Here is a 23,909-nt window from a genome sequence, read left to right as displayed (position 1 = left end):
GATGTGGTCTCCTCACCTCAAAAAAGATATTTTGGCCTTGGAAAGGGTTCAGAAAAGGGCAACTAAAATGATTAGGGGTTTGGAACGGGTCCCATATGAGGAGAGGTTAAAGCGACTGGGACTTTTCAGTTTAGAAAAGAGGAGACTGAGGGGGGATATGATAGAGGTCTATTAAATCATGAGTGGTGTGGAGAGGGCCGATAAAGAAAAGTTATTTATTAAGTTCCCTAAATAGAAGAACTAAGGACACCAAATGAAATTAATGGGTAGCAGGTTTAAAACGAATAAAAGAAAGTTCTTCTTCACACAGCGTGTAGTCAACCTGTGGAACTCCTTGCCAGAGGAGGCTGTGAAGGCTAGGACTATAATAGAGTTTAAAGAGAAGCTAGATAATTTCATGGAGGTTAGGTCCATAAAAGGCTATTAGCCAGGGGATAAAATGGTGTCCTTCGCCTCTGTTCGTCAGAGGCTGGAGAGAGATGGCAGGAGACAAATTGCTTGATCATTGTCTTCGGTCCACCCTCTCTGGGGCACCTGGTGCTGGCCACTGTCGGCAGACAGGATACTGGGCTAGAAGGACCTTTGGTCTGACCCAGTACGGCCGTTCTTATGTTCTTCACTAACTAGAGGAGGTTCAAGAAAATGTGCGCCATAAATCACATGACAGAAGTAGGTTTCTGAAGCTGAAGCTTGAGCAAAGGCATGATTTCCAACAAAAAAAATTGGATACGAGTCTGTAGATGCTAATCTATAGACTTTTGAAGTGAATTCTTTCCAGGAAACGCACGTGAAGTAGACTGTCCTGACATTCTTTAGAGAAGAGCTTTCATAATCCTCTGGCCTAGAATGATGCCGTCTCTAAACATCCATTTACAGAGTTTTTGCAAAAAGACTGCTTTTCATTTCATTCTCTCAGTGATGGAAAGAATAGGCTCATCAATTCCCTAAAACATTTATCCTTTGTGAGTAGGCTAGAATACTGCAAACGTACTTGTCCATTGTGAGGTTTGCGAAGAAAAATAAGCAAGTTTGATTCACGTAAAATTCACAGGGAACCTTTGGATAAACCTGTGATGCAACCTCAAGGACAATGTGTCTCTGAGAAACACTTTGTAAGAAGGTGTCTGCCATGTTGTGTCTGCTTGAATGGTGGGCTGAGAGAACCAGGTTCAAGTTTTAGAGAGAAGTATGGTTTCATGATGGAGGAAAGATTCTGATAATACACTAAGAATCTCACAAGTTGTAGGATGGATAAAAGCCAAGAAGCTCATCACCAGATGATGGAAAAGAGTAACAGCTGCCAAACATATTGACAAATAAGTAATGGACAGACTAGATGTCTTGGATAATCTTCTGTCTTTAACATAGGAGGAATTACAGAATCCTTTTGGTGTAAGTAAAGCTGATAAAACTAAAAGGAACTGCTTCCATTAGATGGCATTTTGTTTTCTTAGAATCACAGAACTGGAAGGGACCTAGCATCATCTAAAACATCCCGACAAGTGTTTGGCTAATCTGCTCTTAAACATCTCCAATGATGATTCTAAAACCTCCCTAGGCAATTTGTTCCAGTGCTTAACCACCTTGACAGTTAGGACATTTTTCCTAATGTCCAAACTAAACCTCCCATGCTGAAATTTAAGTCCGTTGCTTCTTTTCCTATCATCAGGTATTAAGGGCAATACTTTTTCTCCCTCCTCTACCAACCTTTTAGATACTTGAAAGCTGTTATGTCCTCTCCCAATTTCTCTTTTTAAAACTAAATAAACCCAGTTTTCAATCTCTCCCCATAGGTCATCTTTTCTAGACTTATAATAATTTTTGTTGCTCTTTTCTGGACCTTTGCCAATTTGTCCGCATCTTTCCTGAAATGCCGCACCCAGAACTGAACACAGTACTCCAGTTGAGCTCTAATTAGTGTCAAGTTCAGCAGTAAAATAACATATTTAGCTTATGATCTACTCTGACCTCCAGTATTTGTTCCTAGGCAGTCCCTTCCATGTGTTCCGCTGATTCTCTCCTTCAGTACTTTGCATTTGTCCTTATTGAATGTTGTCCCATTTACTTGACCATAGATTCAGAAAGAGTTGTAAGTATATGCACAAGTAAGATGTGCAAGAGGTCAGTCTGATATTTCTAAGTGTTCTTCACTTTTAGTATGGTCAGTGCAGATATGTACTCCTGTGAGCTCTAGACACATCCTTTCCTGGGCATGGAGTCTGACTAGATGAGAAGCAGTCCTTTTCTTAAGGACTTATGAAGCTATTTATCCTGCTTCTCATCAGGACATTTACTCATACTCGAAAACAATGTTTGGTAAAAATCCCAAGAAATGACCAATAGTGAAATCTAGAGAAATCTGATAATAAAATGCTTCTATCATGCTATAAAGTTGCTTAAGTAGGAAACGTTGAGTTCCATCAGCTATAATTACAGCTATAATATTCACTGGGGTTTCTGAGAGAGGGAATGCAAATCCTCTGCAACTCATTTGAGCTCCAGACTTGCACTTCTCAAGGAGAACTTATTGATATGTAGTTCAGTGTATCTTTACTTTCAGATTTCTCTTCTCTCACGATTATATGCAATCTTCAGCACTATTTTCTAGAAAAGCACTGAGCAGCTACTTTGGTCTCACAGATAACATTTTCCCAATTAAATACAGCAGAAACATCAAGTTCAGCATTTGGTTGCATCAGCAACTTTTGTTAAGTACATTTTTAGAACATGCCTGTTTAAGAGATATATCAGGTCTCTGCTAATTTCTTTTGTTAACTTCTCTTATTGAATATATCCACTACAATGTCATTCACAAGGAATCTATAATGTGAAATTTGCATAATGAAAAAAAATCTGATTTTGTGTGCAATAAATTTACTTCAACATGGAATCCCATGCTAAGACATCTTTTGATTAACTGGTGAAGAAGCTTAATTCTTTCTGAATGCTAACTGGAAAAAAAAATCTATTAGAACAATTGACACTGTCAAGTTTAGAAAACTTGTTTAAAGTTATTTAGCATATTACCACTACCTTAGAATTAAAAGTATAATTTTTAAAAATATCTGTACCCTCCACACCATATATCATGTTTATGCTTTACGTTTCATTCATTATAGACATATTGAAGCATTCCGTTTCATCTTTTTTTTGTAGTCCACTTCATTTTCTGGTTATGGTGCATACAATGATTTGATACTGGGATTGCAAATACTTCAGTGGGATGTTTTAAAAACCCCACTATTTTCAGCAAAATAACATGCCATGGTTACTGCAACTTACATTTTGCACCTGAACTACCTGTAAAATAATCCAAAAGTGTTTAGCTGATAGCTACTTTTAAACACACCACTGCCTAGAGAAAGCATTTCTTCCAAATTTCAGAATAACTACTTCCAAAGTGTTTTACAATCAAGGTGATATCAAATACCTTTTTATTATATTGAGAATCACAATTTCAAATTTAGGTCATACAAAGAGGAAAATAAAGTCAATGAATGGATGTTAAAATATTTCTAGTTAGCCACTATTTTTTTTAAAGAATGGTTTTACAGGACAATTAAAGTTGTCTGGGTACCTTAACTATGCTTTTTCTTTCTTAACATATTTGGATTTTTAAAATTTCATCTTAAGTCTCAATTTTCTGGACTTATAATACTTGTTTGTGAGGTAATTACAAAACTCCTGTAATATATTTTAAGCTTAAATTAGTTACCTGTATATACTTGAGTATAAGCCGACCCGAATATAAGCCGAGGCACCTAATTTTACCACAAAGAACTGGGAAAAAATATTGACTCGAGTATAAGCCTAGGGTAGGAAATGAGGCAGCTACTGGTAAATGTAAAAAATGAAGATAGATACCAATAAAATTACATGAATATTTATTTCAAAGAAAAACAATAACCTAGCTCTGTAAGTGGAAAATGGGGTCAACAAAAACAATATGGTATCAAAAATACCGTAACTTTAAAAGTACAACAACCTTAGCTCAATCAGCAACCAAGCTCAATCAGCTCCCCATAGCTCTTTTCCTCAGGTGTCCCGGCTTCCTAGCTGTTTTCGTGTTTTTAGCTGAGGGAAACTTGCAGATGGCAACTCCCTCTCCACATATACCATTCCCCCGACACAGAGGATAAAATATTTCCACAATCCCTGGGCAGATCCTGCTTTCCATAAGGATTTTATCCTTTCCATTCAGACCCCTTACACCTTATCTCTTCTCTTCAGCCTGCGCCGAGCTGCGCTTCTGCCTCCGGACCCGCCCCCTGCCCACAGCACAGTGACAAGCCAATCACTGGCAGTCACTGTGCAGCCAACAAGCCTATGTATGTGCGCTGTTCATTGCACATACATAGAGCTTTCAGACCTCAGAAATTGACACGAGATACTTTGATGATGAATTTACAGCGCAGTCCATAACAATAACACCTCCTGACAGATACGACAACCTGGATGCCATAGAACCTGACCAGCGTATTCACTTTCCTCAGTTCTCGAGACGCTGACTCGAGTATAAGCCGAGGGGGGTATTTTTCAGCACAAAAAATGTGCTGAAAAACTCAGCTTATACTCGAGTATATACGGTATATGTATTCTCAACTTTAACTCCATTTTAAATGTTGGTCTTAGAATAGAATCCCAAAATCTTAGTTCCTTCAATATTCTGCTGCTGTTCATCAGAACAACAAGTAAGTTAATGGCAAAGTGAATCATGACCATCTCTACCAACCAGTCCAAACTGGCAGGCCGAACCCAATCACCCCATTTGAAAAAATAAGCCTAAGAAAATTCCATGACAAAAAATTTATCTGAAAAAAATTAAAATCACAAGAAGCAGAAAGAAATCTATTGCATGTCTGAAATTATTTTCAAGTGCAGACATCAGTAAAAATACTTGATGACAATAACTTCATATTGACCTAGTTATAATGCACCACTCAATTAAGTTATTATAGTCTTCCTTGCCATTTCCTCTCCTTGAAGTCTTTAAGAAAGTTATAGTATTTATCTCTATACTCTTATTTCTCATGTGATAGTGCTATTCAAACATCAGGCAGTTAAAAAAATAGCATGTTAACAAAAGCAGTGTAGAAACACGTGTGTATCTGCCAATGGATATACAATAGCAGAACAAAATCTCACACTGTTCCTAGAACAAAAATAATAAAGGTTGGAACAGGAGTAATAAGAACAGAAACATGTATTTCCAACAAGATAACTCTGGGTAACAACCAACATAGGGAAGTACAAATAGATGAAATTTACAGAAAATAAGAAATCCCTTACTTGTGAGAGGTTCTCTTCTTCATCATGCTGGCAGATACTCCTGCATGCCCTATAACAGAAATGAATGAGATATTATGTTCATGCAGAGTGCTAAGAAAGGCTGCTGTTTTGAATGCCAAGACGTAGATGAAGTGCTGTAATTATATAGGGAGTTAAATACCTAAACGTAATATAAACAAGAATATAAGTATCCTGACTTAAAATTTTTAAAATATTTTAGGAGATAAACTTGAAATTAGAAGTGTACTTAATGCAACTCAGATGTCAGATGAAAACATTCTACAGGGGGAAAAAAAAAAAAAAACCTAAACAGCACAAAGTTTAAAAAACATCTCAATATTTTGTTACCCCTCATTTAGGTAATGAGAGTATTGACAGGAAAACTTTGTCTTGTGGGTTAGAATTAACTGTATTAATTTTGCCACGTAAGCATTGTTAAATGATGAATGTGAATGAAAAGATAATAAAATGTTGTATGCCTTAACTAAACATATGCCAATTCAAAATACAGAAGACTGTAGTAAGACATCCCCCCCTTAACAGACCTTGCACCCACTTCTCCTTTTCCGTCAGTGTTCCCTGTATTTCTTGTCTGGTCATTCATGAAATTGGTTTTCAAAGCTTTTCTGATGTGCAGTGCCCCTTAATGTGCTCTCCTTATTACCCTTGTGTATGGCTGCTCATCATAAGCAGCAGGGCAAAGCAATTTGCAAAAGTTCCATGAAAGTGGCCTTCTGCATGCACAAGTTTTGCAACCACTGGTCATTATTCCATAACTGCATAACTATGTTGTCCTACCAGTTTGTGCTTGCCTCTCGGGACCAGAATTGGTGTTTCCATTCTGTCAACCCTAACCTTGCCAGAAACTTTCCCCTTTACTCTTACATATGTTATGCAGCACACAGCAAGTGGCAACAACAGGAATATTGCTTTTGCTAAGATCTAACCTAGACAAACTGCAAAAGTGTCCCTTTAAATGGCCAAAGACACATTCTATGACCATTGTACACTTGCTCAGCCTGTGTAGTTGAAGTGCTCCTTACTGCCATCCAAGTTGCCTGTGTACAGTTTCATGAGCCATGGGAACAAGGGGTAAGGCTGGGTCTCCAAGGATAACTATTGGCATTTCAATATCTTCAATGGCCATTTTCCAGTCTGGGAAAAAAAATTGTCTTGCAACTTTCTGAAGAGATTAGTTGCTAAAGATGCCTGCATTATGCACTTTCTTGACCATCCCATGCTGATGTTGGAGAAATGGCTCTTGTGATCCACCAGCTCCTGTAACACCATTAAGTACCACCTCGTGTGGTTTATGTATTCTTTGGCAAGGTGGTCTGGTGCCAAAAGAGGGATATGCATTCCATCTATTGCCTCGCCACAGTTAAGGAACCCCCCCCCCCCCACACACACACTGTGGCAAAGCCATCCATTATCTCCTGCACATTCCTCAATCACTATCCGTCCTAGAAGGATATTGATTGCCCTGTCTACTTGCATTACAACAGATGCCACTGTAGATTTATCCACTCTGAACTGATTCCTGACTGACTGGTAGCAGTCTGGCTTTGAAAGCTCCCACAGGTCTATCACCACTCCTCAACACTCAGAACAGGTCTCATTCTGGTACTGTTGCACTTCAACGGATGGGGCGGAGGATCAATTTGCAAAAGTTCAATGAAAGTGGCCTTATGCATGCACAAGTTTTGCAGTCACTGATCACCTTCCCAAAGCTGCATAACTATGCAGTCCCACCAGTTTGTGCTTGTCTTCTGGGTCCAAAATCAGTGTTTCACTCTGTCAACAGGTACAACTGCTTAATTCAGTGAGTTCCTGCACATATGTGGGGCATTGCTGGCATTAGTGCCATGTATATTGGCCAAACTGGACAGTTTCTACAGGAAAGAATTAATGCACACAAATCAGATATTCAAAAAGGCAACACACAGAAACCTGTTGGAGAACACTTTAACCTGCGCAGGCACTCATTAATGGATCTCAAAGTCACTGTTGTTTCAAGCCAATTCCACAAGCTAAATACACAGGGAAGGGTTGGAACTTAAATTCATTTACAAGTTTGATTCTTATCGGAGAGAAATGAATAAAGATATTTATTGGCTAGCTCACCCACTACCTTCCACATCCTCATGACTTAACTAACCAACCAACCAAACAATGGGTAATTGTAGAGGTGCAAATTGTTATCAGCTTCATGTAACTTGAACAATCCAATTTGCTATTCCCCCCCCCCTTTTTCCTTCCCGCTCCCCCCCACTGCCATCCCTTATTTATTCTTGCATCTGGACTTCTCATATTCTAGTCGTCTGAAGTGGGATGTACCCATGGCTCATGAAACTGTACCAGTTACATGTTTTATTAGTCTCTACGGTACTGCCAGACTATTAGTTGCTTTTTAGTTTTTCTAGTTCCAGACCAACTCGGCTACCCCTCTGAAGCTTTTGAGTTAGGTGAGTTACACTTGCTAAAGTAATTAATCTTAACTAGCAAAATACATCATGAGTTCTGCTAGCATTTTGTAGAGTTTTATATTGTGGCTTAACAGCCAATTATTTGGGGGAGAAAAACATTTGTAACTACTCTGCTTACATTTCTCTCCCCCCATTATAAATAGAGACTACAATCATCATACATCTAAAGAATCCACTAGCTGTAGCTAAAAGATTCAATACTAATAATCCTTACAGACATATTACCTCAATGCAAAGTGATTTGCAACCACATTCTCAAACATTTAGAAAGGTGATATTTGACTTTCTTCCCCTAGAATTCTGTGATTCTATAAACACTACAGGAACAAGGTTTTTTTACATGTAAGATGAGAATTGCTTCCACTGGAGAAATATATGGATGAAGTTCTATGGGCTGTGATTAGTTGATTATATAGTGATCCTTTTTACATTGAAAATTATAATGTGTATTTTCTTAAAAACTACTGTAGCATACTAATAAATTGAGCAATTAGCAAATATTGACTATATTCATTAAAATTGGCATCTACTGGCTGAAGCCATTTTGATTTAAAAAAACAAAGGACCTGACTTATGATCTTGACAGTGTGAAAGACAACGTATGAGTTTTCAACCTACCATATCAGCTTATTAAAGAATTGTATGCTAGTGCTAACCTATGGTGCTTTTGTCAGTTTTAGTGGAGAATTGTCTGAGCTTTGTGGTTGCCAGGTTGTATGAGTAGTTTATTTCTGTATAATTTATTCTCTCTTTTTACTAGTGGTATTCTATTCCTACCAAACTCTCTCCTCCTCCCCGTTTTTCCCCTCTACTCATTGTCACTTCACTACAGCTACCGGATTGACATATTTATTTACTGGAAAACATGAAATTTTTCCTAGAGAACTAGACATTATTTTTCTTTAAACTGATTTATTCCTCATCCTCTTCTTTTTGTCCTTCATTTCTCCTGGCTTTGGAAATATTTTCTAAGGTGATGAGTACCTGGGAAACTTTCTGAGGTCATTGTTAGGATTGCAAATCATTGCACAAAGGCTGTTTCCAATGTGCATATATAATAGCATGGCTAACTATGTTCATGCAGTGCTAATACTCTCAAGCATCTAGAAAATTAACATTGCTGTTTCAAAATTCAAAGTATTTTTGTATAGGTAATACGTTTAGTTTTTTCCCAGTTGGGTAAAGCAGATTTGGGGCGGGGGGGGGGGGGGGGGGGGGGAGAGACAATGATAATTCTAAGCAATAGTCTCAGAAATGGCAGTTAAATATATATATATTTTTAAATAGCTGCTATCAGTATAGACAAAGGGCATTCTCTTCCCAAGATGGCAGGAAGAGGTAAGTCAGTCAAGATACAGAAGGATTCACCTAATTTTGAATAACTTTTGGATGTCGATGTGAAATGCCTTAAAGGACCGAATTTTCCGAGAGTCTCCTTCTGAGAGTTGGGGACTTCAGGGATTTAAGAATTGGGACACTTAAAATCAATGCTGATTTAAAAAATGTAGGTCTTCCTGTTTGGTTGCAACAAACCCCGCTGCCAGCTTTGTCCACATATTCACTCTGCTGACACCATTATTGGGCCTAACCAAGTGAGTTATAAGATCAAGAATACATATTCCTGCGCCTCCAGAAATAAAATCTATGCTATCATGTGCCGAAAGTGTCCGTCTGCTATGTACATTGGACAAACGTCTCAGACACTTCGCCAAAGAATCAATGCCCACAAAACAGACATTAGACAGGATCACAAAGAAAAAACAGTTGCTTGTCATTTCAACCAGAAAGGACACTGTCTGAATGACCTGCTAACCTGCATCCTACTTCAGAAGACATTCCAATCTGCACTTGAAAGGGAATCCTCTGAACTGGCATTCATGCTAAAATTTGACACTCTCCGCACGGGACTTAAAGACCCCAGCTATCTTACCCATTACAAAGATAGCTTCCCCCATTATCACCTCTAATTCTATTAACTCACAGACATCTCCCCTTCCCCACCTCTAATATCATTAACTCACTGGCATTCACCTCCTTCCCCCCCCCTACATCCCCCTTCTGTTCTGTAATGTGATTTGTCCTTTTCATGTGTGTTCATTTTTTTTAAATTGTATCCTTTGGTATATATGGTTGTGACTATTTTCTTCCATTATTTGATCTGAGGAAGTGGGTCTGGCACACGAAAGCTCATCATCTAATAAACCATCTTGTTAGTCTTTAAAGTGCTACATAGACCTGTATTTTGTTTAAGCTGATTTTCAGTGGCACATGGGCGGGAGCTCAGCCCTGCTGCTCCTCCCTGTGCTGCCATGTGAGCCTTTTGGTTGTTGTGCAGCTGCAGCACAGCTGCAGCAGCGGGGGTGCGTGTGTGTGTGTGTGTGTGGGGGGGGAAGTTGGCAGGAAGAAGGGGAGGCCAGGCAGAAAGGCTGCAGACTTGGGCTGTGCATGAGCAGCCAGTGCTCTCCCCCTTCTCTGCCCAACTCCATTGCAGCAGTAAGCTGCTGCTGCTGGTGGTGGTAGGCGTGTGTGGGCTCAGCAGGCCAAGCTCTCCCAGCAGCTGAGGCTTGGGCCATGAGGCTTCTCCTCCAGTAGCCAGGGCTGGGACCAGGGTCGCAATGGCTGCTCCTCAGTGGCAGGGGCTTCGGCCACGCGGGCTACTCCTCCAGCAGCTGGGGGCCAGAGCTGCTTTGCGGCTGCAGCAGCTCAGACTGCCAATTGGGGGTAGGAGGAGGGGAGGAGAGGAACTGGGACACAACTTCTTCACAAGCAACAGCTGCTCAGGCTGCTGGCGGCAAATGGGAGGACTGAGACAGGGCTGTTTCATGGCAGCCAGGAGTAGGGCTGCTTCACAGCAGCTCAGGAATTGAATTCAAAGTGCATAAACCCTGAATGATTACCTACAATAGTGACCCTACTTATACTGCAGCCTACTCATTTACTTAGATATGGAGCTGATGATCCCTCTTCTGGTCAGCACAGACTCTTTTTGAAGCACCCAGGATATGTGAAGAGCTCCTAGCAAAGAGGCTACTATGCACATAGCTCCCTCTGTATGGCCTTCAGTTCAGGGCTTAAATATTAAATGTGGTTGATGGCAACATCACTGGTGCATAGTACTGACTGGAAAAACTGTTACTCTTTGACAGTCTCCAGCTTTCCCCATGTGCACTAGCCTACTGTTATACTTAGGCACCTGAAGCCTGAGGAAGGAAGAAGAAAAGCCTCAAAATAGTATATTAAATAAGTTTAAAAAAACCCCAACAGATCCTGGCAGCAAGAAAAATTGGTTCTCAGCCACTAATGGCGGTTCTTAAGAAAGCTAAGTTAGATGTTTGCTTATTTCAGCCTTCTCGGAGACACAAATATGGATTTGTTCAACAAAGACCATGCTGTTTGCATTCTATGTTGTGAGAGCATTGTTTGCTGCACATCAAGTGTCGAACAACATTTGCAGACAAAGTATGAGAAACACTTCAAGGATGATGTGGACAAGGCTGAGTCAAACAGGCTATCACAAGGTACAGAAAGCAAAGCAGTGTCTTTACTAACTTAGTGGTAGAAATGTATCCGTGTTAGTCTGGTGCAGCTGAAACAGTCCTGTTTTTTGTTTTTACTAACTTCTGTGTCTTTAAGAATCAAAACAGAGAGGGAAGTTTACAAACAGGGGAAGATATAATGAAGTTGTTTGTTAATCATTTTGAGGAAAGAGGAATTAATACCTGAAAAATATTTTGAGACAACTAATGGTGCCCCTGTTATGGTCAGAAAACAGAAGGGCTCTGTAAAGATCATTGAGGATCAAAGTGGCCACCCAATGGTAAATTTTCATTGTATTATTCATCAAGAGCTAGCAGTACTGTCTCCCTCTACTGAGAGGTTCTGCAGCTTGAAGGAGGTTTGGAGATCAAAGAGGGGAATCTGCTCTATCAGACTTCTTTTGCCTCTTAGGCGGTGGATTGGTGTTGGGGCATTGGCGTCTCATTGTAGCACCAGAGATCTACAAGCCGAGCCTCTTCTGCAGCTTCTTTAGGCGATGTTGTATCCTGAACAGATGCTGGGGCACTCTGCACTCTTGAACTGGGAACTAGATGATCTGGTGCAGTGCCCCTGGCTTAAGAGTCACTTCCATTAGTAGCTGCCGCAAATGAAAGTCCCTCTCCTTTGCGTAGGGATGTGAATTATTAACTAGTATCGTTCTTCCTGGCTAAGATTTACCAGTTATGGTTAACTAGTGGCCTGGCCAGAGCAGCCTCCAGGTGGGCCTGGCGTGCCACTAGTGTGGCCAATCAGCCTGGCCAAAGCAGACCCCACCCATCCTGTTGATTAGTTAGCCATTATGGTTTAACCATTTAACCTCAAACAGGATTTTACATTCCTACCTTTGTGCAGGGCTTGAAGCTCCTGCAGAACTTACACCGGTCTGCTTGATGAGTCTCCTCCAAGCATGGTAGATAGGAGTCATGGGAGTCACTATTTGGCATTGGCTTACAGCAAGAACCACAAGCCTTGAAGTCTTGGGCTTGTGGCACAGTACACTGCCCAAGGCAGGTGGTAGCTGTTATCTACCACCTCAAATACTATAATGATTAATACTAAAGAGAGAACAAAATGAGAACAATGAAAGCCAACTAGGCTAGGGAATGGAGCACTTGCAGAACAAGCAAGCAATGTTCCAATGCCATCATGGAGGGTAAGAATGAACTGAGGGTCATATGCTAGCGCTACTCCGAGGACTCCCTGGCTAACGCTATGGAGGCTGCTAGGGAAAAGTTTCTGGCATGTGTGCACATAACACGCACATGCCTTCACTGGAAAGGACGTGAACAAGCACTCGAACAATGGGCAATTGCTTAATCTCCTCCTCCCTGGTAGCTCCCCATGAAAGAAAGGAAGTAGTGGTAATTTCTACCTCTGCCATGCTCCTTTCCGACCTCCCAGAAGAGCTTCTAGTGACAAGTAGACTTACTTAATTGTATACACCATTTTAATTAATTTAAATTTATCCAGTGAGCAAACAGGAATCAAGGTCTGGCAATTTTTTTTTTTCCAGTCTGGTCAACAACAAAATTCCCAATATTGCAGTTACACCTTTTCTTGGTACCAGAAGTAGGGCCTTTTTAGACCAACCTATGAAATAAGGAGACAATAGATGCACTGAAAAATAGTTCTCTCTCAGGAGTAGCACAGCTCTGTGAAAAACTGCTTGCTAGCTGGAGGGCAACAAGGAGCCAGGCGGCCATGTGGACACCAAAATTTACGCCTCCACTTCTGGGGATGATTGGGTCTGTAAAGCAGATGCGGGTATTGCTTCAGCAGTGCAAAGCAGTTCAGTGGGGCTCTCAGAGTGGCAGGTGGCATAGTCAGAATTATAGCAGGGTAAAAGAACATCAGCAGTACTGTTATGGATCCTGCAAAACCAGCATTAACAGGTACAGATACTAAGTAGATAAGAGGGATGCAATTGGCTGGAAGCCTGAGACTTGGTCAAAAGGTATTATGATTGTAGATGGGACATTTAAGAAGGGCTTGTCCTTGGATGAACTGGAAGAGAGATCAGAGAAACTAGGGCAAAGCAGCAAAAGCTTTTTAGGCAAAGGGGTCTGAGAGACTCCTTGGCCAACCAGGGCAGAAGCTAATAGTTCTCTTGGCAGAGTAACCTTGGAGGAAAGACCCTGAAAAAGCAGAGCAAGGAGAGTGCAAAAAGTTCTCCAGGCCAAGAGGTATGAACTTGGAAACCCTGTCTATTGAGGACAAGTGACTAGTAAAAGCTCTCCTGACAGAGAAGACACTGAGAATCAGTGCTGAGATTCAAATGGCTCTTCACGTAGACTGGCCTGGACAAAGAGACCACGAATACACAGGGCAAAGGCTGGATAGGCATTAACTTCCACAAAGTCCTACCATCCTAAAGCCTTCTTTGGGGAAGGGTGGGAATATGTAATGTGGTATGCCAGGTCATCCAAGGCCTCCTGCTGGAGGGACTCCATTCCTACCACCCTTCCTTCCCTAGGAATGAGCAGTGAAAGTGGATCCTCCAAGCCTGTCTAAAAGGGCTCAACAGAAGCCATCAGACACAGCAGGTTAAAAGATAAAAGATGTTGCAGGACCTGACCTGGTCAGGTCCTGGGTGGGACCAGAAGGGCACTGAAGGGTGTTACACTATGGACAAAGGAACTTAAGAGGCCACATTTACTGGATGGGGGTTAGGACATGAAAATGAAGCCCTAATGTAACCAGATAAAGGAACAGGATCATGTGGAGGGGAAAAACCCAGGTAATGGCAGCAGCAAACTGAGAGCAGGACTGCTGTTTTTAGGGTCTCCGGTGGGCAGGCCTGGGAAAGTGACCTATGCCCCCCAAGAAGGAGCTTGGCTCCTTGGCTAGAGGGCTGAACCTCTGCAGACCTAACAAGCAAGCTCGGTATCAACCTACAGGGTGCACCAGGACCAGAAAAAAATTGCATCAGCACACCAAGTCAACAGGGAACTCACAAGACACAAACGTCCCTTGTTATAGTATATTTTATTAGCTATGCTGAATATTAATTTGTAAAAGTTATATTGGATATAGACTCGACTAACAGATTTTTTTTGAAGTCTTTCCAGTTGTGAAGCTTATCTTGAAAGCAGTCTCTCAAGTGGAACAGTAGCATGATGTTGTGTGTAATTATCAAAGTAGCATAGAAGCTGTAGCAAGTGATGTGAATATAAACCTTATCACATTTAATTCATGCATTGTGAAATCTGACAGATCCTTTGTCATAAATTCATTAATGTTGGCTACTTTAATACCAATTACTGCCAGAGACCAAACTTTACTTATACCAAAAAACATCCACACTGATCTTTCCAATTATTAAATGCCAGGTGAAATATTTATATTAAAATTTCTAGGTATTCCCCCCACCCCCTTTTACTCAACCAGCCACTCACTGTTCATTCTCCATTTAATTTCTGCTTAAATCACAAATGAAAAACAGCATCGGAGACTGACCTGTAAATTCTTCACACCACAAAACTGCTGCTTTATTTAGTGTTTATTGGAAGTCTCGCTGCTGAAATTAGAGACTTAGGAATTAAGTGTTGACTTCAGGGTTGGGAATAGGGATGTAAAATCCCAATGAATCAGTTAATCAGCTCCCGGCTGTTTGGAGCAACCCTCTGCCTGTGGCAGGCTCAGAGTGGGTGGCTGCTCCTGGGCACCAGTTAACTATTATGAAGAAACTTGTATAGGATCTGACAACACTACACTTGCTTGTTTGATTTCTAGTAAAATGTACAAACTTCTGTCAAAGGTGCCTAAAGAAAAAACTAAAACATCAACTATCAGCAAAACTGCGCTGTGACAAATCTTTTCCCACAAACCCCCCGTTATTCAAAAGTCAATTTTCACTAGTATTTAAAACAAGATTTTGCAGGGAAGCAAGACTAATGCCATTTTTCAGTAAAATGCTTCAAGCATTATAAGCTTTGCTCAGATTCACTAAATTGTGTCTTACACAAACATATGCAGAATAGGTTTGTGTCTAAAATAATCCAAATGTGACACTTCGGCAGTACCAAAGTTGTACATAAGAATGGCCATACTGGGTCAGACCAAAAGGTCCATCTAGCCCACTGTCCGGTCTTCTGACAGCAGCCAATGTCAGATGGCCCAAAGGAAGTGAACAGAAACAGGTCATCATCAAGTGATTCCTCTCCTCTCATCCATTTCTAGCCCCTGACAAACAGAGGCTAGGGTCACCATTTCTACCCATTCTGGTTAATAAGTATTGATATACCTAACCTCCATACATTTATCTAGGTTTTTTTTTTAAACCTTGTTAGTCCTGGTCTTCATGATCCACTGGAAAGGAGTTCCAGGGGCTGCCTGTGGTGTGTAAGGACAAACTTCCTTTTGTTTGTTTTAAACCCGCTACCTATGAATTTCATTTGGTGACCCCTAGTCCTTATGTTATGAGAACGAGTAAATAAGAGGAAATTACTCACCTCGATATTAACTGTCATTCTTCAAGGTGAGTGTCCCCAAGGGCGCTCCACATTAGATCGGTGCACTGCCGTCGAGCCTTAGATCAGAGATTTCAGAGCAGTGTCCCTTGGGCCATGTGCTCTCAGGTGGCAGGCATCGTGCATGTGCGAGCCCTCCCTCTACCCCCATTCTTTCTCTACCCCGGAACAATACCTTTGAGAAGACCAGAATCCTGAAGTAGAGTGAAGGAAGGGAGAGTTGAGGCGCGCCCATGGGGACATTCATCTTGAAGAACGTCAGTTCCTGTCGAGGTGAGTAATTTCCTTTTCTTCGAGACACATTCCCATGGGTGCGTCACATTAGCGGACTACAAAGCTATTTCTGGTTAGGGAGGTAGGGACTTTGGATGTGGCAGAAATCAAGTGGAAAGGTCCGCCTTAGAGAGTTTTATTTTGGAGAAAGGTTCCTGCATAAGTGCTTAGTGCTTTGCAAACATGTAGTTGGAAGACCATGTAGCAGCTGTGCAAATGTCTCTTATGGAAACGTCGCAGAGGAATGCTATTGAGGTAGCCATGGCTGTGATGGAGTGTGTCATTATGCTATCCAGATTAAGATCCTGTTAAAATATTTCATAATTTTTTTATTTGTACTTTTAAGGAGTAAATCTTCATAAAAATGATTTACATAGAAATAAAATATGCCTCAAAACAACACTAAAGCAATTTAAAAATACTTGAAATAAATTTGTCCTAGAATGTGTACTAACTTGCCAATACTAAAGGATCAAAGCTTGATGTAATTGGAGATTGGCTTGGATGGTTCCCCCCCCTCCTCCCACCCATTAGAGCGATCCTTCTGCTTAGGGACAATTACCTTCTAAACATGAAATATCACTCCAGCCTAGGGATATTGGTTAATTGACTAGTTGTGTAACCGTACAAAATATTGTCTGTTACATGATTATTTGATAGTCCCCGGGAGCAGGCCTGACAGCCAGTGCACTCCTAGCCCCACTCCTGGGGAGCCCCCTGCCACGCTGCACTATTGCCTCTGTATCAAAGGCAGCTGTGCAAGGTGGCAGGTGGGAGCAGGTCTGCAAGGGGGGCCAGTTTAAAAACCAAGTTCCCTTCATGGACCAGCAGAGACAACAGCATGGGGTAGCAGCAGCCCCTGTCCACTGGGTTCTGAGCTTCCTACGGATACAGGCTTTTGGGAGGGGAGAGCAGGGGAGCCTGATACAAAATAGCCTCTCGCTGCATCAGGCCTGGTTCAAAGACAGAGGCTGCTCTGGCATCCCATGGCGCAGCCCTTATCCACAGGGGCCAGAGTTCCCCATGGACAGGGGCTGCTGCCGCAGAGCAACCTGTCCATGGCGAGCTTGGACTCCCCTCCCCACCCACACAACATAGGGGCTTCTGCCACCTAGCATTGCTGCCTTTGTATCTGAGGCAGCAGTGCAGGATGGCACGCAGCCAGTCTCCGCATGGGGACCTGTTGTTTTAAACAGGCTTCACTTGCGGACTGGCTCCCACTTGCCACCCTGCACTGTTGCCTCTGATATAGAGGCAGCAGCAGAGTGTGGCAGGGAGTTCCCTGGGAGTGAGACTGGCTGCTGGCCCTGTGCTCAGGATTATCAAATAGTCATGTAACAAACAATATTTGTGCGTTTACATGACTATTCAATTACACACTAACATTCCCCTAACATGCTCCCCAATGAACTCCTGCATGCAACTGCAGTACGAAGAGAGAAAGGGTCCCTTCACACCTTTTTAGAGCAATTTTCCATCTAAGATTGTGGTATATTGATTCACATTTACACATATGAACCATCTTCCATGGAGAATGCATAAATACATGAAGTAAGTTGGGAATATGGCAATTATTCATCTTATTTTTTTTTACTGTCATGCTTCAGTCTTTCAGCAAGGCTAATTTGGCTAGTAGTCACTATACTCCACTATACAGTGGTTTCAGACCACTTTTAGTTTTCTGTGCCAACAGACAGATACTAAGTTTTCTTTGAGCTCCTGATAAATCTGTATTGAGGCACAGTCTCACACCAAACATAAGAATGGATCAGAGAAGTAGCCCTTTTATTAGATAAGAACCTAAAGGGGTTTGGCTCACTCTGTCCTTGTTCCTTAAACTTCTGACTTCCCTGTTCCCTACTGGTCACTAATTCTACTTAAAACAATCCTACAACTGTGTACAAAGGGCTGATTCCCATGCTTTGGATTGATGTACCAGCGTCAGACTTGTCTCAAACAATCCATCAAGGAAGTATGAAGTCTGAACTCACAAAATTGAGGGGCTCAGCAAGGGAAAGTCCAGTAGATACAACACTTGAGGGAATATCTGCTTCCCCATGGCAATACAGGTAGGTGTCATGACCTTCACTATTTGAGAAGGACTGAGGCATGATAGGCACTCAATTCAGGTAGATGGGTGGGGATGAAACCCCCACAGCTTTCCAAAACTAACACTAAAACGAAGAATTAGATGGAAAAGGGGAACAAATAAAACAAAACATGTTTGCTGAAGCTGTTGATACTAGCGATGTTCCATCTCACACCACAGATAGTAGAAAGAAACTACAGAAGTGGCCAGTCTGCACTTTACCTTATCCCATCAGATGGGCGCACAATAAAGGAGTACGTGCAGATGAAAGGATACCGTACATGGAAAAAAAAATCCTTCCAGGCATAGACACATGGAGTACACACACATTTCAAGACTTTTGAAGAAGTTGAAGAAACTTTGTATATAATCATTTTGATTCAGACATCTCCATACGTTCTAATCTTCATCAGTACATTTTACCTCTATCTTCACATCAATGGTTTAGACATAGGCATTGTTTGATTCCTGCTGGTTGCCAGCAAAGACTTTGATAATTTTAAAATTTTTACTTATACATAGGCTGACATTTGAAAACATTTTACCCACTTGTCCCTCAGATGTGAAGATTACTTTCTGAAAGAAAAAGGGAAGCAATTCTTAAATCTCAGCCAATGAATAGTTTTATCAGCTAATTATGAACTGAACTGATGCAACAATTAGTCATCAAATTGTGTTACAGGCAGTCCCCGGGATACGTACAAGATAGGGACTGTAGGTTTGTTCTTAAGTTGAATTTGTATTTAAGTCGGAACTGGTGTCCAGATTCAGCCGCTGTTGAAACTGACCAGCAGCGGCTGAATCGGACATGCCTGGGGGCAGAGCAGCTGGGGTGCTGCTGGGTTGGTCCCGCCGCTCCTCGGCGCTACTGGACCAACCCGGAAGCACCCCAGCTGCTCTGCCCCAGGTGTTCCCAAGTCAGCTGCTGCTGAAACTGACCAGCGGCTGACTACAGGAAGTCCACAATAAATCTATTGTGGTACATGTACTATACACTGTACTGAATTAATCTCTCCAGCTCATTAGTTACATTCTATTATTATTTAAAAAAAAAAAAAAAAAAAAAAGATTTTTTTCTGCTGGGAATGAAGGATAATCGATTGACCTGTAGCGCATGCATGCACACACACTCCAATTCCCAAATCAACCCCACCACCACCACCACCACAGTTGTATTAAGTAAACTTCCCCTCTCTCAAGAAACTGTTTTGCATTTATAAATGAAGGTTTTTCGAAGAGATTAAAACATAATGACCAGCGTTTGGTTCAACAGTTTCCTAAAAAGTCTGGATGTGGAGTTCTATTCCCCAAAGTCACTTTCCCCCAACTCACAAGAATTGCCTTTTCAGGCTTGTCTATATTTGAAAGTCAGCTCAGATTACAGGAGGTCGAAATTTGAAGTACAAGAAGTATAGTTCTACAAGTATACAAGCTCTCACAGACATCTCTCTTTACCACCCACCGCAAGGGGAAAGCTGAATTAGTTAGCTTTTGTTCAGAGAACGAGACACTTAGTTTATACTTCTATTGTCTTGAATTTTTCTCGCCACCAATGCATGAAATAAGTGCTTGTCTGCAAAACAAAGTCGCACTTAATTAGATATGTTTACAATTAATAGTTTAAAAGTGCAGCCATGGCAGCACTTTTTGGGTTGAAAGCGAGACCACGGCATGAGTGCAAAGAGAGTGAAAACCACCATGACAAGGGGAGTAAGCTAACAGCACTAGGAGTACAGCTCCCAGTGCTATAGCCTGGTTCACACTGGCGCTTTACAGCTCTGTAACTTGCTGAGGTCAAAATGGAAGGGGTGACTTGGAATTGGTTTCAACTCTACTGAAATAAGACATTAACACCAAGATAAGGATTGTCCATATAAAGAAGTTGCACTGGTTTAGAAGATTTTCTACAGAGGGAGTTCTTCCTGCATGGATGCTCTAGAAATGGATCAAGCTAACTTAAAATAAAGCATTCTTAAGTGGCAGAAGAGCACCCACACAGTTATTTAGGAAGAGCTTAAACTTCACATACTACCTTAATTTTAATTTATTTGCCTACTGAGATGAGTCCTAAATCTCATGTAAACAAAGCCAAAAATATCTTAGAGATGCTTCATTTCAGATAATGGCTGAGCAGCTTCTTCAGAATGACATTATTTTCTAAGAAGTTTTTAACAGCACTATTGAATGTATCATGTTCCTGAGTTTTCTCTACTAGCACTTTTTTTTTTTGGGGGGGGGGGAGGAGAAGCAGAAGGGATTCACTGGTGAACTGCTTAGGTTCTGAATCAAACCGACACTAATTTTGTTGTGTCCCCCCCCCCCCTTTCAAAATTTCACACGTCTGTGTGCCATATGAAAGCTTGAACAAAACTAAAATGCAGGGTATATTTACATGCAAGTCTCCACTGGATTACTGACAAGTTGATGTCTTAAACAAAATAAAGTCAAGGATGATGTCAAGAGCAGAAGTATGTACTATTTTAATACTAAGATAGGAAAAAGGAAAGTTACAAAAACTTTATAAAACTATAACATATACTTCTGTGTTTCAATTCAGTATTTGACCACCCAATTTTTTTAAAAAAAGACTGTATACCTGCATCAGCTCTGGATCGCTGACCTGGTGTTTTTCCGAATGGGGTCTTCATTCATCTGTGTTTAAGTGAGCAGCAAAGCTGCTGGACTAGGGTGAAAATCCAGTTCTTTGCCACTCTTAAAATGTCGTCTTATTCTTAAAATGATAAATTACTACCAGTTAATCCACCATTCAAATGAGAATTTGCATGCCCGAAGATTAGTTGAAGTATTTTCAATTACGTCGCTCTGCAAAACAAAAAGATATTTTTGTATAAGTAGTCAAATTTGAGAAGTGTGCTCAAGACAAATCATGTGAAAGTTAAAAACTAAAAGTTACATCAACAAAAGTTACTTTTCATGCCCAAGGAAGTTTTACTTTTTAAGCACTGTTTTGGCACTGTGTAAAGTAAAAACAATGGAATAAACTGCCACAAAACCAATTTAAGCCTATCAATATATGTTAGTGTATCTCTTAAATTAATTTCTGTGTATTATACAGTGCCACTCTGTAAGCCAGTTTTTAAAGATATGGATGAAAATGAGCAAAAGCAAAAACAGAATATAATGATTAAGTACCAATAAACCAACAGTTTAAGCCAGTTTTTAAAGATATGGATGAAAATGAGCAAAAGCAAAAACAGAATATAATGATTAAGTACCAATAAACCAACAGTTTGTTTTTAGGCAGGCTAATACAGGGCATTAATTTTTAAGTGTTAAAATGTAGATATCTGTATAAAAGTCTTTGCTTCAGAATAAGAAAATAAATCAATTTATCTACATAGCAGGAGGTATTAGCAGTAACCAACTGCTGTTAGCTAATAAAACACCAGACTTATGTTTCAGTAGAGGAAACCAGTTCTACAGAAAACAGAACCAAAGGAAGGAAAATGTTCTGCACTATGTACAATTAATCACAAATTTTAGAGAAGTTCTCAGTAAAGGATAGGTATTTGAGCACAATAATTTGTAATGATAAGTGAAGGGAATTAAAGCTTCTCAAATATTTAATCTTCTTCAATTTATCTAGATCAGTTGCTGCAAGAGCTTTTCATAGAAATATGCTTAGAACACATTTAACAAGCAGTTTTTCCCGGAAAATTGGCAACATCTTTGCTAAAACGGCCCCTGCTAACCAAACAGAACAAGAGAAATCACATCACATTAACTGATCTGAAACAACTTAAAGCTTTTTTTGCTTTATCGCTTTTTCACACCACAAACATCTGCTGTCCTGGCTTAATTAGGGTTTAAGAATAACTTGACAATTTCATGGGGTCATGGAAAATTAAGACAAGGAAGGTAAATCTAAAGAAAATAAGATGCTTATTAAATTGATTTGTTCAATAAACAAGGGGTTAACGTTTTAGAATGCGTTACTTGCTCTGTTACTTCCGGAGGAATTCTGCATCAGTGTGTGTGTGTGCAGAATTCACAGCATCCACAGATTTGCTTTCCCACAGAAAAAGGATTTCTTATGAGCAAGTAAAGGAAAGCCATGAGAAGAGACTTTCAACCCTTCCCAGCAGTGCAGGCAGATTGGTTTTGGTGCCTGGAGCAGGTAGTAGAGATGCAAAATCACTCGCTAGGGTAGAATGGCTGGGCAGTCATATCTATGAAAAACACATACAAAGTTCTTATGGCATGCTTGGCATGGAGGGACAGAGCTTTTGGGTGTTTCTGAAGTTATGTCAACACTATGAGGTAAGGCTGAATTTATTAAGGTTGATTTCTTGCCACCCGATTCTGTAAAGTTGAAGGTCCACGTTCACACTGCACATAAGAATTCACTGTGGTTCGAAGTAGTGTGTCCCCAGTAGGAAGATTGCAGTTGACTTGGAAAGCAATAAACGCACATCCCCATCTTGGCACTGACGACCTTGCTACAGAGTACATAAACCGCAAGGGACACTTCTTGATGGCTCACAATGGCTGTTTCACTGTTATCAATGTGCGATGGTTGGGAAAGGTGCACGACACACACATCTTTAGGAACTCCAGACTCTCCAGAAAGTTCCATGTTGGATTTTTCTCCCAGACTGGAAAATTAGAATCTGAGAGGCAGAAATGCCAATAGCAATCCTTGGCAACCCAGCCTACCCCTTGCTCCCATAGCCATACACAGGCAGCCTGGACCAGAGTAAGGAGCAGTTCAACTACAGGCTGAACAAGTGCAGAATTAGGGACTGTAATGGACAGGAATGCTGACCAGCACCAGGTGATCAAGGGGTTAAACACAGATAGCTAGCAAAGGTGTTGACCAGGGGGCCAGGAGAACCAATCGAGAAATTTGAATTGGATATAGATTCCTTGACTGCTTTCTTTGTATGGGAGAGAAAAACCAGGGGTTGAGTGAGACAGAATGATTTTGAACCCAGGCAGGACTACCATGCCTCTAAAGAATTCAGAGCATAGGAGAGGACTGAAGAGGAGATTATTTCCCTTTTACTTACTTCCAAAGTGGATCTAGTCACATTCAGGATATTTTCTCTTTATTTTGTGGTTTGGTTTGAACTGCTCTGTGTGAATCTATGCCTTCCCTCCCCAGTTAACATCTAAACTTTGTTTCCTGAGACTTCTCTGTGTTTTAATTAGTCTTCCTTAGTTACTTTGCAACGTCTAGCAACAAAGTATGCCTTATCAAGTTTATCATTTATTTTGTAATAAAAATTATTTTTTTTTTAAGGTGATGATTTGCTTCTTGTATTCTGGAAGGTCTGTCTGTCTGTATCTGCATGCCTCAGACTGAAGGGTCAACTACCACAGACTGCAGCTTGTTTTTCTCTTTTCAAGCTCTTTTGGGGCAAAAAGAACGTGGGGTGCCCCTGGAGGTGGCTTCAAGCGTTGACCCTTGTTTTAGGGATAAAAAATAATTTGATGGTGGCAGCTTTCTTTCTTTATGGTGTTTATTTCTCAGAGCGAAGGAATCTGTGACTATGGGAAGTTTTAGTAACCAGTGGCTACAGAGGCAAGGTTTTTAAACTCTCTTGTGGGCCCTGACCTTCTGCACTCCAAGTGCCGGAGTGGGGAACAGCCCTGACAGGGATGTGAATGGTTAACCGGTGGGAGCTGTAGCAGCTCCTCAACGCCACGGGCAGCGGGGTGCTACGGCTCCACAGGGCCTGCCATGGTGGGCAGAGTGGCTGCTCTGGGCCCACCTGAGCTGGAATGGCCCCCCACATGACTAGG

General features: G+C 41.1%; 1 protein-coding gene across 4 annotated transcripts in view; it reads right to left on the bottom strand.

Annotated features, from left to right (window-relative positions):
• The window catches only part of SPIN1 (spindlin 1), a 116,933-nt gene that overhangs the window by 14,141 nt on the left and 78,883 nt on the right, over positions 1-23,909 (bottom strand). For all 4 annotated transcript variants that reach the window (XM_075931859.1, XM_075931861.1, XM_075931860.1 and 1 more), the window contains 2 exons: positions 20,740-20,966; positions 5,290-5,338 (listed from right to left, as the gene is read on the bottom strand). In XM_075931859.1, the coding sequence (XP_075787974.1) occupies positions 5,290-5,338; positions 20,740-20,791 (101 nt within the window). In that variant the 5' untranslated portion in view covers positions 20,792-20,966. The remainder of the gene's footprint in view (positions 1-5,289; positions 5,339-20,739; positions 20,967-23,909) is intronic.

The sequence above is a fragment of the Pelodiscus sinensis genome, chromosome 6, assembly GCF_049634645.1.
Source record: "Pelodiscus sinensis isolate JC-2024 chromosome 6, ASM4963464v1, whole genome shotgun sequence".
Taxonomy (NCBI): domain Eukaryota; kingdom Metazoa; phylum Chordata; order Testudines; family Trionychidae; genus Pelodiscus; species Pelodiscus sinensis.
Note: the sequence above shows the minus strand (reverse complement) of the source record. Positions and strands in the feature narration are given on the sequence as shown.